The 17,815-nt window shown below is 37.0% G+C and overlaps 1 protein-coding gene across 3 annotated transcripts in view; it reads left to right on the forward strand.

The window, feature by feature from the left end:
- CSNK1A1 (casein kinase 1 alpha 1) overlaps window positions 1-11,272 on the forward strand; it is a 54,215-nt gene extending 42,943 nt beyond the window's left edge. For 2 of the 3 annotated variants that reach the window (XM_082836987.1, XM_082836988.1), the window contains exon 11: window positions 5,350-11,272. In XM_082836987.1, the coding sequence (XP_082693113.1) occupies window positions 5,350-5,357 (8 nt within the window). In that variant the 3' untranslated portion in view covers window positions 5,358-11,272. Of the gene's footprint in view, window positions 1-1,634; window positions 2,031-5,349 lie in introns of those variants that run through there. The other variant, XM_082836986.1, reaches the window with a different exon arrangement.
- Window positions 11,273-17,815: the final 6,543 nt, after the last annotated feature.

Below are 17,815 nucleotides of genomic sequence, written 5' to 3' on the forward strand. Positions count from 1 at the left end.
CTGTAATTAAACTTAAGTTTAATCCTTATTTTGTATTGTATTTTTCATAAAAGCAATTTAAAATCTTATAAAAATTTCATAGCATTATTAGACACTGGGGTTATACAAATATCACACAGACATGAATTTGTAAAATCTTGAAAATTTGGACTTTTCATAAAACCCACCACATATCACTGACTGCTTTCAGAAATGTATTTCCAGGCAGTATGTTTTGACTCTTAAGCAAAATATTGCTTGCAATTAAAACATGCCACTCCACAGAATACAAAGAACAAAATTCTTTTTAATCTTTGACTCATTTTATTTTGGATATAAAACTTAGTGCCCTAAACAACTCTTACACAAACCCCCCCCCCCCCATATATAAAGCCATGAAAGCATAGCACAGTTGAGGGTGGTATGAAATAAGTATGGGGAGTCTATTTCCCCTAACTAACCTCTACCCCATCCCCATTATATGGGTCATCCAGTATGAAATCTCCTGTGAAGCCTGGAGTTTGAAAATAACTGCTCTAGCTTTACTTACTCCTGATTCCAATCTCTAATAAGGGTGTTTGAAAGCATATTCTCTTAGGATTCCCTACAGTAAGCTTTTATTCAAGGAAGAGCTCAATGATTCATTGATTTCAAGAAATCTTTTCCGTGGTGATGAAAAAAATCGTATTACATTTTTCTAGTTAAAATTTTAGATGTGCTTTTTAAATATATCATTTGTTATTCACGAGTTACACTTTCAGGGGTTTCCACATCAGAGGATTCAGTATCTTAAATGGATCTTCAGCAAGTAAATCTCTATATTGCAGACACATACATTCCTGGGGAAAAAATCCCCCAAATGGTCGCTTTTACTAATATGTTTTCTATGATAATTTTGGAAAAATCTTTATCTGATGCTTCTTCCATTGAAAGCTATAAGTTGTTTTAGCAGTTTACTAATAAGAATGTGCAAAGACTTTAAAGTCTGACTTAATTCAGCTAAGATGGACTTATATGTAATAGACTTCTATTTACTCTTCTAAAGAAAAGATCTTTTGAAATATTCCATTTTGAAGGCCATCAAAAGACTACAAGGCGTCTCCACTAATGCTCACTATGATCTGTACTGGTTTTAAGTGCTCAGGTACCACAAGACTACAGTTACAGTTTTTATACACGTTAAAGAGGAAAGCAAAAGATAATACATCTGATATACTTCCAAATTCATTTTCACTCCCTTTTCTTCAACTATATTTGATTATAAGGAAAGTACTTTTCAAGACATATAAGAAGTAAAGGAAAAAAATATTTTTAGGACATTCAGAATTCACTTAAGTTCACCATTTCTTTAGTTGAGGTCAGGGATGGGGAGAATTGCAGAAGGTAGTGAAGCCAAAGGTGGATCCCCTCCTAATTCTACTATTCTCATCATCTTAACCCATCTGTTCACTATTCCAGTCATTGCTACTAAGCATAGTTTTATCATAATATACATGGATGTCAAATTGTTGGCATTTAATAGATTAGAAATATTTTTTCCATCACATTATCCTACATGTTCATGGTCTTCCTTGATTTACCTTCCAGTATTTACTGGGCTTCACTTACCATTTATGTCTAGCTTAACTTTTTCTGACTTCACCAATTGCTGCTAGGAACGTGGCTGGTCATTCAGCAACGTAAACCATATCACAGGGGAAGACCTTGAAATATCTGGAGAGACTGCTCTGCTCCGAATACTCTCAATCCAAAGAGGTGCCGGGGAGCTGCATCTGTTTGCTGAAATTTTTGTCAGCTTTTTTTCACTGTGGACAATAAAGCTGGAGAGAAAAGAACCAAATAACCCAACAGGAAATAAAGATGAGTGCTTAAGAGTTGATTTGAAGTAATCTGAAGCCCACATCTTGAAGGCTTGCTGGACCTATCAAACTTTTCAACTTGTCAGATTGAAAACAACTGTCAGAAGACCTAGAAGAGTACAGTGTTGCTGTGACTCAGTGGTGTATAATGCAGACCATCTACCAGTTGGGGAAGGAATCAGTTGTAACAGGTATTTTAAAATTCATCATCCTTAGAAATCTGTAGCAGAATTAATTCTGTAAAAGAGAAGACAAAAGAAATCAGGTCATCAGTCTTTTTTTAATGCAGCTTAGGGATGATGTACCTGCTATACTTAAGTTGTCATTTATCTTATTTGTAGTGATAAAAATAAAATCTATTTCCTTTATCTTTCCCAACTAAATACTTTTTTAGTTTCTGTGGAAAAGGAAGAGTTATTTTAGTTTTTGTTTTTTCCTTCAGCTTTTATACTGTCAGTCTGATTCAGAATTCTCCAAGCTTGATTCTGATTCTGTACAACCAGAAAAACCACACAAGCATATTATAGGAAAAGTTAGTTAATATAAATGGCTTTGCATAGTGAATGTAAATATTATAGTCAAAATTAATTTTTAAAAGTTATGTCTTATACTGTGAAAGGATTCTAAATTTTAAAAGCTCATCGCAAACTTCCTAGCCTTACTATTACATAAATATATCTTTGAACTAGTTTGTGGTTCTGTTGAAAAACAAAATCAAGTTAATCTGAAGTTAATTTACAGATAGGAGTGGATACATACTTTCCAGATTTCAGACTGAGGGATAGAATCTCCTGGTTAGTTGTATAAAAATAAACATTCTTTCTCCTTTCGCAGATTTGTAAAGAAAACTTAAATGTATCTATTAAGTCCTGAATTTGTCACATTAATTCTCCAACCCTGTTTTAACTCCTCCCCCCCCCCTCTCTTTTAGGAACAAAGGGATTCATTCCTTCATTCCTTATTTTAACTGTTGCAGTGAAGATGGGTTTTTGGACTTTAGAAACCAGGAGACACCACCTAAACTACAAGACAAACCAAGGACTAATTGCACACTGAGGAAAAGAATACTTAGTACTTGAAGATTGAATCTTGAATACCTGCTGAATGCTCCTATTGAGATTTTTCCTAAACAAGCATCTGTAACATTTTAGGACAATTCACCGGAAAAACATTGATCCCTGGGTGGAATATCCTACCATTGGCCAGTCTGAATCTGGATTTGACTGCTCTATTCTACCAGGAATATTGTTAGGCTAGCCTTTAACCAGCCCCTAAACAATTGTAATCATTAATTGACCCAGCAGTTCTTCAAATATCAGATTAAAAGATGAACAGATACAATTCTTATCCCTATTAAAGACACAAGAGTTTTCTAATATTTTGACTGACAATGTAACTTATGTTTTCTTTGTAGTTTGTTAGTGACAGTGGTTTTCAGTTTAATGCTGTTTGGATATTCAACATAGTACAGGTTTCCCCTGTCTGAAAGTAGGGCATTCGAAACCTTTCCTAAGCTAAAATGGCATAAAGCAAAGAAGCAGTTACCTTAGGATACGTGTTGCTGATAAATTGAGATAATGCATAGATGCTAACAGACACAGTTCAAAGCTGTGGCGGCTTGAGGCTGATGGTAGTTCCCAGGGAGAGAACTTGGCGGTGCCTTTATCACTCCTCAGGAGTGCCATTATCACTACTCAGGGTGCTGCCTCTAGGTTTGCTGTGAAACGCTGAATGCTATTTTTGCTTTTTTCGTAAAAGCAAAAAATCTTTGGTTAGTGAAAACAGGTACTAATGTAGGCCTTTCATAAAATGTGAAGTGGCATAAAGGGAACTTTTTGAAAAGTAGGGGGATACCAGTAATTATTCAGTATCGTGTAAAAAAGCTACAGTAAAAGAAAACCCAACAATTTTAGTGGTTGTGAAAACATTTTTATTGTATTTAATGATAATTGCAGGACTTGAAACCAAATGCTCCTCAGGATAAGGGTCATTGCTATTTAGCTAATCCATAGTTTTAATTTGCTTTAAAATATTCCTGTATTTTAACATTGGAACTAAGTTACAGTGTATGGTCAGATTTTTAAAAATTTAATTCAGGTTTGATTTGACAGCCTTTTCTTTTTGTGGTTTTACACTGCTAATCCTATTTAATAACATGCATCAGAAACGTAGTATTCCTGTGGCAAAGTACATTTTCAGAAAATTTCATTATCTTTCACTTTTGGCATTTGCTTTATGAACTTAGTGCTAGGACAGGTAGCAAAAGCCTGTTTTGCACCTACTCTGTTGTTAAGGCACTGTGGAGAGACAGAAGTATAACACTCACATCTTTGTCTTCGGAGCTTGTCACAATATAGTTTTCAAATGAATGAAGATGACTTTCTGCCCTCAAATGAAAAAACCAAGGCATACATGCATGAAAAGTAAATTACAGAACTATTTCATTTATCCCACAAAGCCTGCTGGAGATGATCCTGCAAATGTTGAAGTGTCAAAAAAGGAGCAGCTTATGATTGACAAAAACATGGTTTGTGCTGAGGAAGTGAGTGATTAGAGTGAGCTAGAATGAGCTATATAGGTTGGCTATAAGAGGAGGGATTGGACCAAGGGTCGTTGATGACTTAAAGGAGGCCTGTAGGTGAGAGAAGGTGCTGATGAGATTTTCATGATATTGAGACAGCATATTCCCTTTAGCTATAGATAAAGCTTGTAGGTATTAGAAATGGGTGTATTTCCTCTGATTGCCTTCAGCTGTAGATAGAACATGCAGCTATTATTGCCTGAGCCTCCTATTCAAACCTGCCTTTATGTGGAAGCCCTGAGGTCTGATTTGTGGAGGAGGAGAAGTGTATTTACAGGGTGGGGAGGCTTGAAAGTAAAGCCAGAAAGCCTCACTCGTTTACATTTTCAAATCTGTGGTAAAAAAACTAGTCTCTCTAGTGTAACTGATAGACAGATGTAAAGAATTTTTAAAGGTCTAAGGTTTCTGTATAAAAATCATATACTTACCAGGTTTGTGTTCAGTGGAATAACTCAGATAATTATGCCTTGAATACATTTATTATTAAAGCCTTTTGTTCCTCGTTTGTATCAAATAATGTACAGAAAAGTTCCTGCTCACAGTATGATTAAAACTACTTTCTAGTTGATAAAGCAATCTTATTTTTTATTTATTTGACTAATAAACACAATGTATTCTAGGTACTAGAAATACAGAAGTAAACAAAAACAGGCTTATTGGAATTACCACTAATTCTCTTGAGAACTGTATGCTGGACGGGAAGGCTTTAATTCACTGTATACCACTCTGCCTAGAGGCATCCAGTACAGAAGTTTCCGGGTTTTTTTATTTTAAACGCTAACCTGACCTAGTGATTTTCAAATAGATGAAAATAACGTATGAGTTACCATTCTAAAGTAATTATTTCCCTACTTTGGGTGTGGTTAAGAAAATTTTTTTAACTTGGAGTTTAACATTCTTTTTTTTCTGTTTTGATTTTTTTTTTAATAGGTTTCTAAGCATGAATCAAGGAACAGAAGAAGCAGAGCAGATGATCGGAGCAGCATTTGTTTCTCCCCAAATCTAGAAATTTTAGTTCATTATGTACACTAGCCAGTGGTTGTGGACAACCATTTACTTGGTGTAAAGAACTTAATTTCAGTATAAACTGGCTCTGGGCAGCACTGGTGATGCTGTGTCCTGAGTTGTAGCCGCTGTAATTGTGAATATTAACTGAGATAGTGAAACATGGTGTCCAGTTTTCTATTGCATTTTTTCAAGTGGAAAAGTTAACTAAATGGTTGACACACAAATTGGTGGAGAAATTGTGCATATGCCAATTTTTTGTTAAGATCTTTTATTTTGAACTATACTGCTTTGAGATCTCATTTCAGAAGAACGGCATGAACAGTCTTCAGCCACAGTTGTGATGGTTGTAAATGCTCACAATTGTGCATTCTTAGGGTTTATCCATCCCTGGGGTTTGCAAGTTGTTCACTTAAAACATTCTTAAAATGGTTGGCTTCTTGTTTGCAAGCCAGCTGATAATGGTAGCAACCAAAGATTCCAGTGTTTGAGCATATGAAAGACTCTGCCTGCTTACCTGTGCTAGAAATAACAGCATCTAAAGTGAAGACTTAAGAAAAACTTAGTGACTACTAGATTATCCTTAGGACTCTGCATTAACTCTATAATGTTCTTGGTATTAAAAAAACAAGAAAAAAGCATATTTGTCACAAAAATTTAGTTAACATCTTAAACTGAACATGTATGTATGTTGCTTAGATAAATGTAATCACTGTAAACATCTATATGATCTGGGATTTTGTTTTATTTTGAAACGGGAGCTTTTTTGTTTACAAGTTCATTAAAAAGTATAAACTGTTTCTCTAAGGAAATGAGATTTTTTTTAAACAAAAAAAATGCCTTGCTGACTCACTATGAAATCAAAATCTCCCCAATTTTTTAATAGACTACTTCAAGTCATTTGTTATGTAACATTCTTTTGCGAATCGTTGTAGATTTAGTGTCATGACTTTTTCTCAGATTTTTTATTTAAAAATATTTTTTTTCCCTGAAGCGGAAAGGCATTCTTTCATTTTTCTTTTTTTATGACTTGTAGGCACAATACCTAGTGCTGCAGCTGCAACTGCCAGGACTTGGTATTGTAACTTTTGCAGCCTCATACTAACAGCTGGACTGATTTTGAATAAGAATGAAAGCGTTAAAGGGTTTAACTACAAAATGAAACTATTGTTTAAATTCCTTGTTGATTGGCTCTAAGCAGATTGACTCCTAACCTTGGAGAGCATCATACCCTGTGAGGTTCTTGTGATTGCTGACCCTCCCTATCCCCCACCCATTTCTATAAATTATGTGCAGTTCATCTCTCAGTCTTATGTGTGGCTCTTTTCTTTTTCTGACCCAAGAGAAAGAAAAGCTTAATAACTAATTCATTAGTGTAATTTATTCATTTATAGCACATCAGGATAAGTTAAAAGAACTTTTGTCTAAAAATGCTGCCAGGCGCCTATTTGTGTAAATGCAGGTATTTTGTAAAATAACCTTGAAATTGTAAATTGACATGTGTTTGGTCAGATTGTGTCAGGTTTGTTTTCTTCCTTTTTTTTTTCTTTTCATTTGAAAACTACGTTAGCAATAATTAATTCAATGATGACCACATTCTGCCATTAAAAGATATATTAGCACCATCATACTGCAGAAATCTTAATGAGTATGAACCTTGGGGTAGGCAGCTTCTTTGTTTCCTTTCTATCCACCCGTGTTGGTTAAGGTATTTGTTTCTTGACTAATAAACCCTTTGATACTTTTAGCCAGAAATCAGTCTCTTAAAGCTATTTTTGAGTATAGTTTGTGTAAAATAAAAATGTTTAGCTTTGGTAATAACTTTTCCAAGCTGAACTCCCTCTAGCAAGATATTTTTCAGTGCTTTTATTTACTATGCACTTAGACTATGCACTTTTTCTGAAATATTTTTGTAACACTTTTTTGTATTTTTGCCATTTGAAAAGGTTGTGGTGTAGTTGGTCTGTAATTAAGTTGCAGATTTAAAACTGCTGTTAGCTTTGTAAATCAAAATATAGGTGTTTTTGTCCTGGTATATTGTCATTCCATCTGCAGCTGGAGCTGGAATACCATTGATCTTCTAGCTACCATTCATTTTCTTCACAGTTCACAAAAGAAGAATGTGAAATTCAGTGAATGCTGTTACTAATCCTGTCGGGAGATGAATCTCATTTCACCAAAATTAAATTATGTTTTTCCACTAAAATGATGATACAAGTTGAAGACACATCACTCTGAAATTGGAAGACCTCACCACTTAAGGCTCCGCAGTGGCTTACTCAGCTGAACTCTAGGTTACTGCTCTTTACTTTGTTCACCCATTGGGGGTGCAGTTTTTTAAATGTTGGGAGATGGTCATTCTAACTACTGTTGAATGTCTCTGTTTTGGGAAGGTATAACAAGAAAATAAAAAAGAATATATATGAAGGGAGAGACTGGTTATCTCCTCCCATATGGTTGTGCTCATGCTCCTATGGCCTGCAAGTGGAATTTTGGAGGATTGCTTTTACTATTATTTTCTATCAACAAATATTAAGAGATTTTTCTTATTTCTACTAGTCCTTGCAATGTTTTGAGCAGATTATACTTTAATAATTATAAATTTAATTCCATTATAATAAAAATACCAAACAAAAGGATTTTAGAATCCAAGCCACTGAGCTAGTTTTCTCTTAAAATTTGCTGAAATATTGAGATTAACGTTCTTGTAACTTGACTAGAGTGAACCATGGGAGGGGGTGGCCTAGATATTTTCAGCTTACCTCCTAAAAATTTGCCAGTAGTTTGTGAGATAGTTGACTCTCTCTGAGCCAGACTGATAGCAGAGCAGTATTTTAGGTTTTCTCTTTGTCGGTTTTTAGGCAGTGATAACCGTGTGACCAACGTGTAAGTAGGTCCGTGAGGTATAGTAAGATGTTACAAACATAAAAATTTTAGGTATCTCAGATGTGCTGTTCCTTTTGAAGTGAGACTATACTATAATCACGTGATGGTTGCTCACAACATTTGGGGGATTCCCCCCAAAAAAAACCTTCCACTCTTCTCTGGAATATATTTATTGACAAACTTTTAGTGCACTTCTCATCTTTCAAACAGCCTAAGATGGCGATGAATTGAGTGTAACTTGATCTAATCAGGCTATGCATTTTGTATTTAATCATCAGATAGTATATTGTTGAAGTAAAATGATTTATATTCTGAAATGACATGTTAGGCCAGTTTTAAGGACATATGCAAATGGTATAGTGGAAATGTTGAGCAATATCAGAGCCGTTAGAGAAGCTAGCTGTCCCAAGACACACTTTAAGTTGGTCAAATTCACTGTATCTGTCACTTGGGGCTGTGGACCCACGGTGGCTGGAGTTCTACGATGAGAACAAAGGTGCAGCAAGTTTGAGAGACCTGGGAATTCACACTTAATTCTGTTGTTTGGTCTCTGCTCCTTTTCAGCCAGGTGGGGCAAATTGTTCATTATACCTTTTACTTTTACCAAACGAGATCACTTAAAGAGGTTTTTCAAGAAGCTCCTACTACGTTGTTGCCTTTCATGTACATCTATCTGGATTGAAATTTTGAAGAAATGTTTGTAATATTAATGATTGTTGTTAGTATTGGGAGCAATGTTGAGATATTTGGTGTCAGTACCACCCAGGACCTGAGAGTCAAAGCACCTAACTCATTAGATGACTCCTACATGAGTAGAAGAGTAAAATGGAGGTGGAGAGAGTCTTAAAGAGACCAATAGATCCGAGTCCTTCATCGTGCGGAGGCTAGCCAGAGCAATATAAATCATAGTTATTCATCTGATAGTTAAATTAAGGATTTTTATCTGGCCATTTATCATTCCAATCATGTGCATTTTTCTTAGGTAAATATTTGTAAGAAGAATTTGAAGAAATGATTTTAGCTGTTTTCCATCACAGTGCACCTTCCAGTTTGACTTTAGGGTGTCAGAAACTGCACCAGCTGCAGAATTCAAAGGTGACCAAGATAATTCCATTTTAACAACTCACCGTGTAGTAGAGGAGATAGCAATTTTGTGCCCCTAAGTTACCATTACTAAAGAGTGAGCATTTGGATGCTGTGGGAGCACTTAGCAGGGACATCTAACTCTTGGCGTTGTTTAAGGCTTTTGGAAGAGTAGGCTAGAAGTCTAAGCAAGTGTGGGAGCAGATTCGTTAGATGGGGAGCAGCAAACGAAAGATGTGAACTACAGATAGGTAAGTGTGGCGGGTAGAGAATAAAATACAGAGCCATTTAAAGAATGGACAATATTGAAAGCGCCCTTTGGAAGGACCACAAAGTATTGATTGAGGGATAAATTGGAGGTTGGGAACCCATTTAAGTTGTTGTAAGAGACCAGGATCATCCCTCAAAAGGAAAAGCGTTGTGGAATACCTGTGACTGAATAGGAAACTAACCTATGCAGAGAGTCCAAGCAAAGAGAATATAGCAAGGGAGGATTAGATCATTCATTGGGACTGAAAAGAGGACGGAGGTTGAACTCCCATTGTTCTTAGAAAATCATGAGAAGTGCTGTAAAATCATATGAGAAATGGTGAAGCATCTTACCTGCTGAAAGTAGTAAGAATCGTGGTTGTATTTTAGAGGAATTTGTATGGTTCAGTTCTCCAACATGGTGACTGTATTTCATTTGGAGGAAGTGGAAAGAGGTCATTCCATTTTAAGATGAAATTTAGCAGTTCTTTGAGTTGCTAACCTTCAAAAACTACTCTATTTGCCTTTAGCAAAATTCAGGTGTTTCATATCTACATTTCTTTGATGCCATTAAAAATGTTAACACAGATTGCTTTAACTTTATACTCAGGAGTCAAGATAAAAATTTTTCTTTTCATTGATGAAATAAATTGCCCATTTATCTACTAAATAAATAATATAGTCATTGTTCAAACCAGCAAGACAAGCAAGAGCTTAATACTAGGTCATCTTAGTGAACCACGTCAAGACCCTGTGTTTTATATAGTCCTTTAGTTGACAAGGTGCTTTTTAAGCTTTTTCATTTTGTAATTTATCTTGATATTATTTAAAACAAAATTACAAGAATAGTACAGTGATCCCCTTATGCTCATGACACAGATTCAACAGTTGTTAACATTTTGCACCATTTACTCCACTGTTTGTACATTTGCTCTTTAAACATACACTTAGCCATTTGAGAGTGGGTTGCAGAATCATGACCCTGTACACCTAAGTGTAATTTCCTAAGAACTAAGATGTTATTACATTAACCATGGTGCAATTATCAAAATCAGAAATTTTTAATATTGACCCAGCTTTCTAGTCCAGTCTATTCAGTTTCATCAATTACCCCAGTGTCTTTCATACCTTTTTTTTTTTTTTTGGAGTTCTGTCACAGATCCAACAAAAGGATCAGTTCTTGTGCTTTGGTTGTTTGTGTAGCGTCTTAATTGGGGACAGTTCCTCACCCTTTGTCTTTAATGAGTTTAGTATTTGTGTGTGTCTATGTAGTAATGTTTCATTTACTTCCCAGCTGTGTTCACTGAGGGCTTGCCTAGAATCCATGGTATTACAGTAGCAGTGAGCACACCTAACACCTAGATCTTGATTCCTAAATACTAAAAGAAACCATGGCTCCTTGGAGAAATGTTTGACTTCAGGGCTGGAGCAGAGAAAGTACAAGATGAACCTGGAACGTTCTTTCTGCCAGAAAAAAAGGAAATCTCAAAGTGATGGGTACATGTTGGCAGGGACACAGGAGTCACTTGAAGGGTTCTTACTGGCCAAATCTATCAATTACATTAGCAAAATAATGATAGCAACTTACCGAATAAGAACACATAATTTACATATTGATATAAAAAATGAAAAGGGGAAGTAGAAAGTCAGCTAATAAAGGTGAAAGTAATGATGCGTTAGAAAAGTCATTTAGCAAAAAGTGGCAAGCGCAGGTTTGACTAGTAGAACGTTCACATTGTCTTAAAAGTGTCTCCCTACCTACTGAGTGCTTGAACACTTAGAAAATATTCTTAGCTTTTTTGAACCTCATTCTCAGTTTGAAAATGGAATGATCGTCCCCATTTTAAAGATTGGCATACTAAGCTTTCATAAAAGTCCTGCAGAATTTGAATTTATGTAGAACTTTATGATTTTCAAAATTATGTACATCATCTCAATTCTCTTAACAATTGTATGAAACAGTTACTGTTATTCCCATTGGATAACTGAGGACAGTAGGACTACCTTAGGCAAGACAGCTTAGTTAAGTTTTGCAGAGCCACAACCTAAAGCTGATTTTATTTAGTTTTTCATACTGTTAAGCAGTGGTGTCCCTTCCCGTTTTTCACCATTTTAAACCTAGAGATTGGTAATGTTATTTATATAGTGCTATATGCTAAGCATTTTTCTAAACGCTTTACCTGGATATGCCTAATTGTCACAGCTTCCCCTAAGGTAAGTCCTGTCTCCATTTTACTTTTGAAGATACCAAAGCAGAGGGTTGGAGGAGGTACTTCTGTTACTCTTGGTTTCATAAATGAGAACTAACTATACCCCTTTTAACATAATTTATATTGTCTGTGTGTCTTAAACGAGTACCAAACAGGATGGTAGGAGCGGAGTTAAAATCCAAAATTATATGATAGGAAGGGTTTCATAAACAAGTCATCCACTTAACTGTTGGGCTGTTAGTAGAGTCCACATTTAGGACCAAATACTGGAACTTGTATTCTCTAGTCTCTTAAGAGATCAATTGATGTATGTGGAGCCCAAAAAGATGTACAGATGTGCTCAAGTTCCCACAACCAAGACTAGAACCTAGACCAAACAGTACAGTTAACATTAAAAAAAAAAAAAATGGTTTTCCTAGTGGCACTTGCCATTAAGCCGGAGTGATTCTTAGATATATATTGCATTTATCAGCCAATCCTTACCTAGTTATCACCAAGTACCTCACCTGTGTGTTGTTAGGAAAAGAAATTGTCAGCCAGTTTTGCTGCTAAAGAGTTATTAAAAATTGAAATTAATTTTTTAAAAATCAGCTTAAAACTGTTGATTGAGGTTGTTAGTATTGGATGGGTTTAAGATGTTATCCATATCTAATGTAAGTAGGATGCATTAATAAAATTCAGGGACTTCCCTGGTGGTCCAGTGGGTAAGACTGTGCTCCCAATGCAGGGGGCATGAGTTCAGTCCCTGGTCGGAACTAGATCCCACGTGCATGCCACAACTAAGTCCACATGCTGCAGCCAAAAATAAATAAGAAATATTAAAAAATAAAATTCACATTCTTGATAAAAAATAAATTTGATCAAGTTATTTTTGCCTGTGGTTGTAAACATTTTATTTACAATTTTGGAGCAGTTCCATGTAAACAGGTTTATAGAGGTAGGTTATTCTAATGTACTAGTATTTTCTCACCCGCTAGTACCATAGTACATTTATAGCCTGTTAATTTCATTTATGGCTTAGAATGTATTACGTAGAAAAATGTAGCCTTGTCTTACCATTACCATATTTAGTCACCGTTACTGATGCAGAGAAGTGAAATAGTTTGAATAACCATTGGAAACAATTTTGTCAGGCAACCATGCATTGGTTCTCTGCCAGTGGACAGTGGCACAAATCTTGGTGGTGGTGAAGTGCTGTATTAGATTTTTGGGATTGGAAGGTGGGAGGTAGGTATTTTTAGAAACTGCTCTCAACAGTTGCTAAGTAAATATTTTTTTATTAACTGCAAAACTGATTTGCACTGGGCTAACATGCAACTCCATTAAAAATGTAATGTTTTAGTCTAGATCTAGACACAGTAAAACGAATAAATTAGCCTCTAGGTTTTGTGTGTGTGTGTGTGTGTGTGTGTGTGTGTGTGTCTACCAAAAAACATGAAGGTAAATACTTTGGGCAATTTTTAATATCCTTGACTATCCTGCCCCCTTGCAAAATGGCGAAGAATGTTAAGTTATTGCTTTATCTTGAATGTTATATAATGGTGTGCATAATTTTTTAAGCCTGAGTACAAAAGTGCAAGTTTTGAGATTAATAGATAATAGAGATTAATAGTAGAAATTAGTAATTACTAATTAAATAGTAGTAATTAAAATTATCAAGTAATTTTACTTGATAAAATTATAATAGGAATTAATTTTACTTGAAAACAGATTAGTAATTAAGGAGTATGTAATGGGTCTCTTTAAGTGCCAGACACTGCCACTCCCTGGGAATTCAGGGGTGACAGTTCACATGAGGTTATGCAATATGGGATGTTACCAAAATGGATTCAATACTAGTGGAACAGATGGAAATCGGAGAAGATAATCTCTGGATTGCATTTTGAAGGATAAGGAAATACCTGAGTAATATGTAAATCATACATAATTTTTCTACAAAAAGTTGAAATAATACAGAAGTTTAGTAGGAGAAGTCCCATGCAGACATGTCCTTATCCAGACAGTTACACAAGCCCTTGCATTGCCATCAAGGAGGAGATCTGAGAACAATAATGACATAAATGACCTTAAGTGGTAGGGGCAGAGGAGAGTGATAAGTTGAGAAAATCCAAGCAGCAAGCATAAACTCAACTTTAAGGAAATGTGTTGGGCAGGGTGGGCTGTTGATAGGATGGTTTTCAGAGCAGTCCCAACAATAGAGTATCTTCTTCATTCCTTTGTACCAAGTTCAACCCTCTACAATGTCCTATTCATGAAGCTAAGTTGCTTCAATAACGGTTTCATATATCAGTGGTGGTGAGGACTCCTTGGGTTCTACTGCATATTAAAGCAAGTCTTTGTAGGATTTTAAGGTTGATAATCTGTCCCTGTGAGATAAATACATTGTAATGTCTTTAAAAATGCAACTTGTCTACAGTTTTTATCTTTAGAGGAAAATGTGCTGTATTTATAACTGAACATTAGGAAGGAAAATACCGTAATACTGTGCATTGTCAGCCAGGAGAATATTAAGCCTAGTGGATATATTTTGCCGCTTGCAAAATGTGGAGGTATTCAGCTCTGCTTTTTTTTTGTCTCTAGATACTATACATGGAGTGGTAACAGGCTAGGATGGGTAAACAAGCAAAGAGCAATGCATGGAAAGTAAACAATAAGGTCATTGAATCTTGAAGCTCTGATCTTCCTTTGGAATAATACCCTGTTCAAGGTCACAGAGCTGATTAGTGGCAGAGCTAGGAAAGAACCCAGCTGTGGCATCTTGTCACTAAATTGCCATTCTAGGCACAGGGCAGTGGTTCTCTTAAGTAGAGTTCCAGAACCAGAAGCAGTAGCTGGGAACTTGGCTAGAGATGTGAATTCTCATGCCCTGCTCCAGACTTACTTAATGGAACTCGGGATGGAGCCCAGCTATCTGTGTTTTTAGGAAGACCCCTTAAGTATTCAACTCATGTTCACTAAAGCATGAGTAACACTGCTTCATAGGTAAAAGATTTGCCACTGACTGTGGAAAGCTGAAGCATTCTCTTAGCTCATGAAAACTGCATCTCCTCCCAACTCCACATTTGGTGACATGTTGGTGACTTGAAAGCTGTGGTGGGAAATTAGAAAACCCTGCATACCAGGGCTTTCCCACCACCCCCTATCAGTTTATCAGCATACCACTGGCTCCAGATTACAAAGCTTATCAAGTTTCTTTGTCCTCACATCTTGAGTTAAAATTACTTTTATAATGATTGAGGTAGAATCTCTTCAAGTTGGAAACTTTAAAAAAGTGTTAATTTAGGAGAGAAATCTGATTTATACATCTTAACAGGACTTCACTTTATCTAAACCAATTGTCCATGAATCCTGTGAAGCACTCTGCACACGCGCACACATTTTGACTAGCTTTAAGGCGTGGGGCCAGCAGTGTCCCAAGCCAGAGGTGTTGATTACAGAGTTACCACTACATCAGAGATGAATGTTGAAACTCCAGGACTAGGTGAGTTTTTCCAGACTCAGCTTTTCATCTGGATATGAAGAGGGTTGAGCACAGAAATCTGGGGCGATAGAAGGATAAAGAATAATGAATTACTGAAGAAAAGTGGGGAGTAGTCACAACGGAGGACATCCAGAAAGTCATCAGTGTTCTATGAAGAGGTCAAGAAGGAAGCTATATTGTTTATTAGTCAAGGTGGTTCATGCTGCTTGCTGCAACAAAGTCTAGAATAATGGCTTTATGCAAAAAAAAATTTCTCTGTGTGAGTAGAGGAGGCTTCCATCCTCCCAAGCTGATGCAGCAGGGCCCAGATGCTGGAGACACACCGGCAGTGAACTGCCTCAGCAGGATTGACATGTGTTTTTTTTCACAGACCATTGTCCAGAACTAGTCAGGCCCACTGTATCTGCAAAGGAGGCTTATAAATGCAGAGGCACAAGTGGTTTGCAAGTACTGTAATAGAGAAAGTTGGGTGTGTCAGAGAACAGACTCTGGCCTCTGTACCTCAGGTAGCCAGGCTAGATCTTCAGGAAGGCAGAGCCTGGAGCCAATAAACTGATGGCTCTCTGGCACAGGTTCCTCGCTTCTCTTTCAGGGCTAGTCACATAGGAAAACACGCCATGAAGTCACTGTTGCTAGGGAATACATAAACACAGCAAGAAATAATCTGCCTATCTGCTGAGGGTTTAACGTTGCAACCTTCCCATAAATGACCAACAGCTGTTTGACCTTTGCAGGTGCTGTATCTCCATGTTGGCATAGGAATAAGGAAGAAAAGAGTATGTATGTATCTACCCTGCTAGAACAGGAATTTCTTTTAGGGCAGAAGCCATAAGTTTTTTTCCCTTGTATTCCTAGTCTAGTACAAGGAGATGATCAGTAAAACCGCTGTTGAATGTTAATGCAGACCAGGATAGTATTAGCTTTCTTTCAGCAGTAGAATGCTGATGATTCATTGGATTTGTGGTCAATTAAAACCACATTATTGGGCTTCCCTGGTGGCACAGTGGTTAAGAATCTGCCTGCCAATGCAGGGGATACGGGTTCAAACCCTGGTCCGGGAGGATCCTACATGCCTCGGAGCAACAAACTCGTGCCACAACTACTGAGCCTTAGCTCTAGAGCCCGCGAGCCACAGCTACTGAGCCCACGTGCCACAGCTACTGAAGCCTGCATGCCTAGAGCCTGTGCTGTAGAACAAGAGAAGGCACTGCAATAAGAAGCCCGTGCACCGCAACAAAGAGTAGCCCCCGCTCGCCGCAACCAGAGAAAGCCCGTGTGCAGCAATGAAGACCCAACGTGGCCAAAAGTAAATAAATTTATTAAAAAAACACAAAACCCTACATTATGTCTCTTTCCAAGATCTGTTGCCAAGCCACATCTATCTTGGACATTAAAAAAAAAAAAATTTGCCTGCCTGCTGATGATTTTAGAATCAAAGCTTTTAAATGACCACCATTAATCAATACTACTCCCAAAAGAGACCAGGAAAAGCTCTCGAGACTAAGCTTCTTGAAAATAGAATTATAATCTCCCTAACTGTTAAAAGGAATTTTACCCATACTTGATCTTGGGCGTGTGTGTGTGTGTGTGTGTGTGTGTGTGTGTGTGTTGTGTTTAAGGATGTTTTCAAAGCGTCAGTGTTGCAGGCCTGCTTAAATCTGACAATTTTAATTCTTATTCTTTCTCCAAACCGTGCTGACCCTTCAAGCAGACTTGAAAACTTAAGTGCTTTCTTATGTTTGCCTAATGTTCAAGAACCTGCCATCCCTTCTTTCCAAAAGATGGTGGAAGATGAAAACTTATTTGGGCCTGTTTACTAGTGGGCTTCAGAGCTCCCAATGGAGGTGGCTTGTTACTTTGATAACATTGTGTGCCTAGTGATTTGCCACACATAGTGTGTGATAAACTCTCACCTGTGGCTTTTGTGCAACCTGAGGTTGAAGATCCATGCATTGCAATGGCTAGCTAGTGTCAAGGTTGGCTCATCATGTCTACAAATGAACCTACAAATTTGCCTCCTTAAACCTGTTCTTCCTCCTATAATTATCTCTTGATGAATGGAAACTCCCAAGCAGAATACCTGGGAGCCATCCTTGACTCATCTATCAGGTCCATCTCCTCAGTCTCCTCACTGGTTTTGCCTAAATTTGGCCTTTATCATCTCTCCTCTGTACTCTTGCAGTAGCCTCTGATATAGTCTCCTTACCTTGAGGGTAACTTCTCCAGTCCATTCTCTGCATCATTCTTCCTGAATGTGCCACCCCTTTCCCCACTTACTTTCAGGATAATAACCAAAGTCCATGATCTGTCCCCTGCTTACCAAGCTATTCAACCTCATCTCTTAGCTTCTATCCCCAGCCCCAATCTCCATCCTAACACCTTACACTCCAGATACACTTGCAGTTTCCAGGACTCACTGTGCTGTCATGCCTTCACATACTTCTCTGTGCTAGAAATGCCTTCCACTTTCTCCTCCAGTGTG

Source organism: Leucopleurus acutus, assembly GCF_964270905.1.
Source record: "Leucopleurus acutus genome assembly, chromosome: 3".
In the NCBI taxonomy this organism is placed as follows: Eukaryota; Metazoa; Chordata; class Mammalia; order Artiodactyla; family Delphinidae; genus Leucopleurus; species Leucopleurus acutus.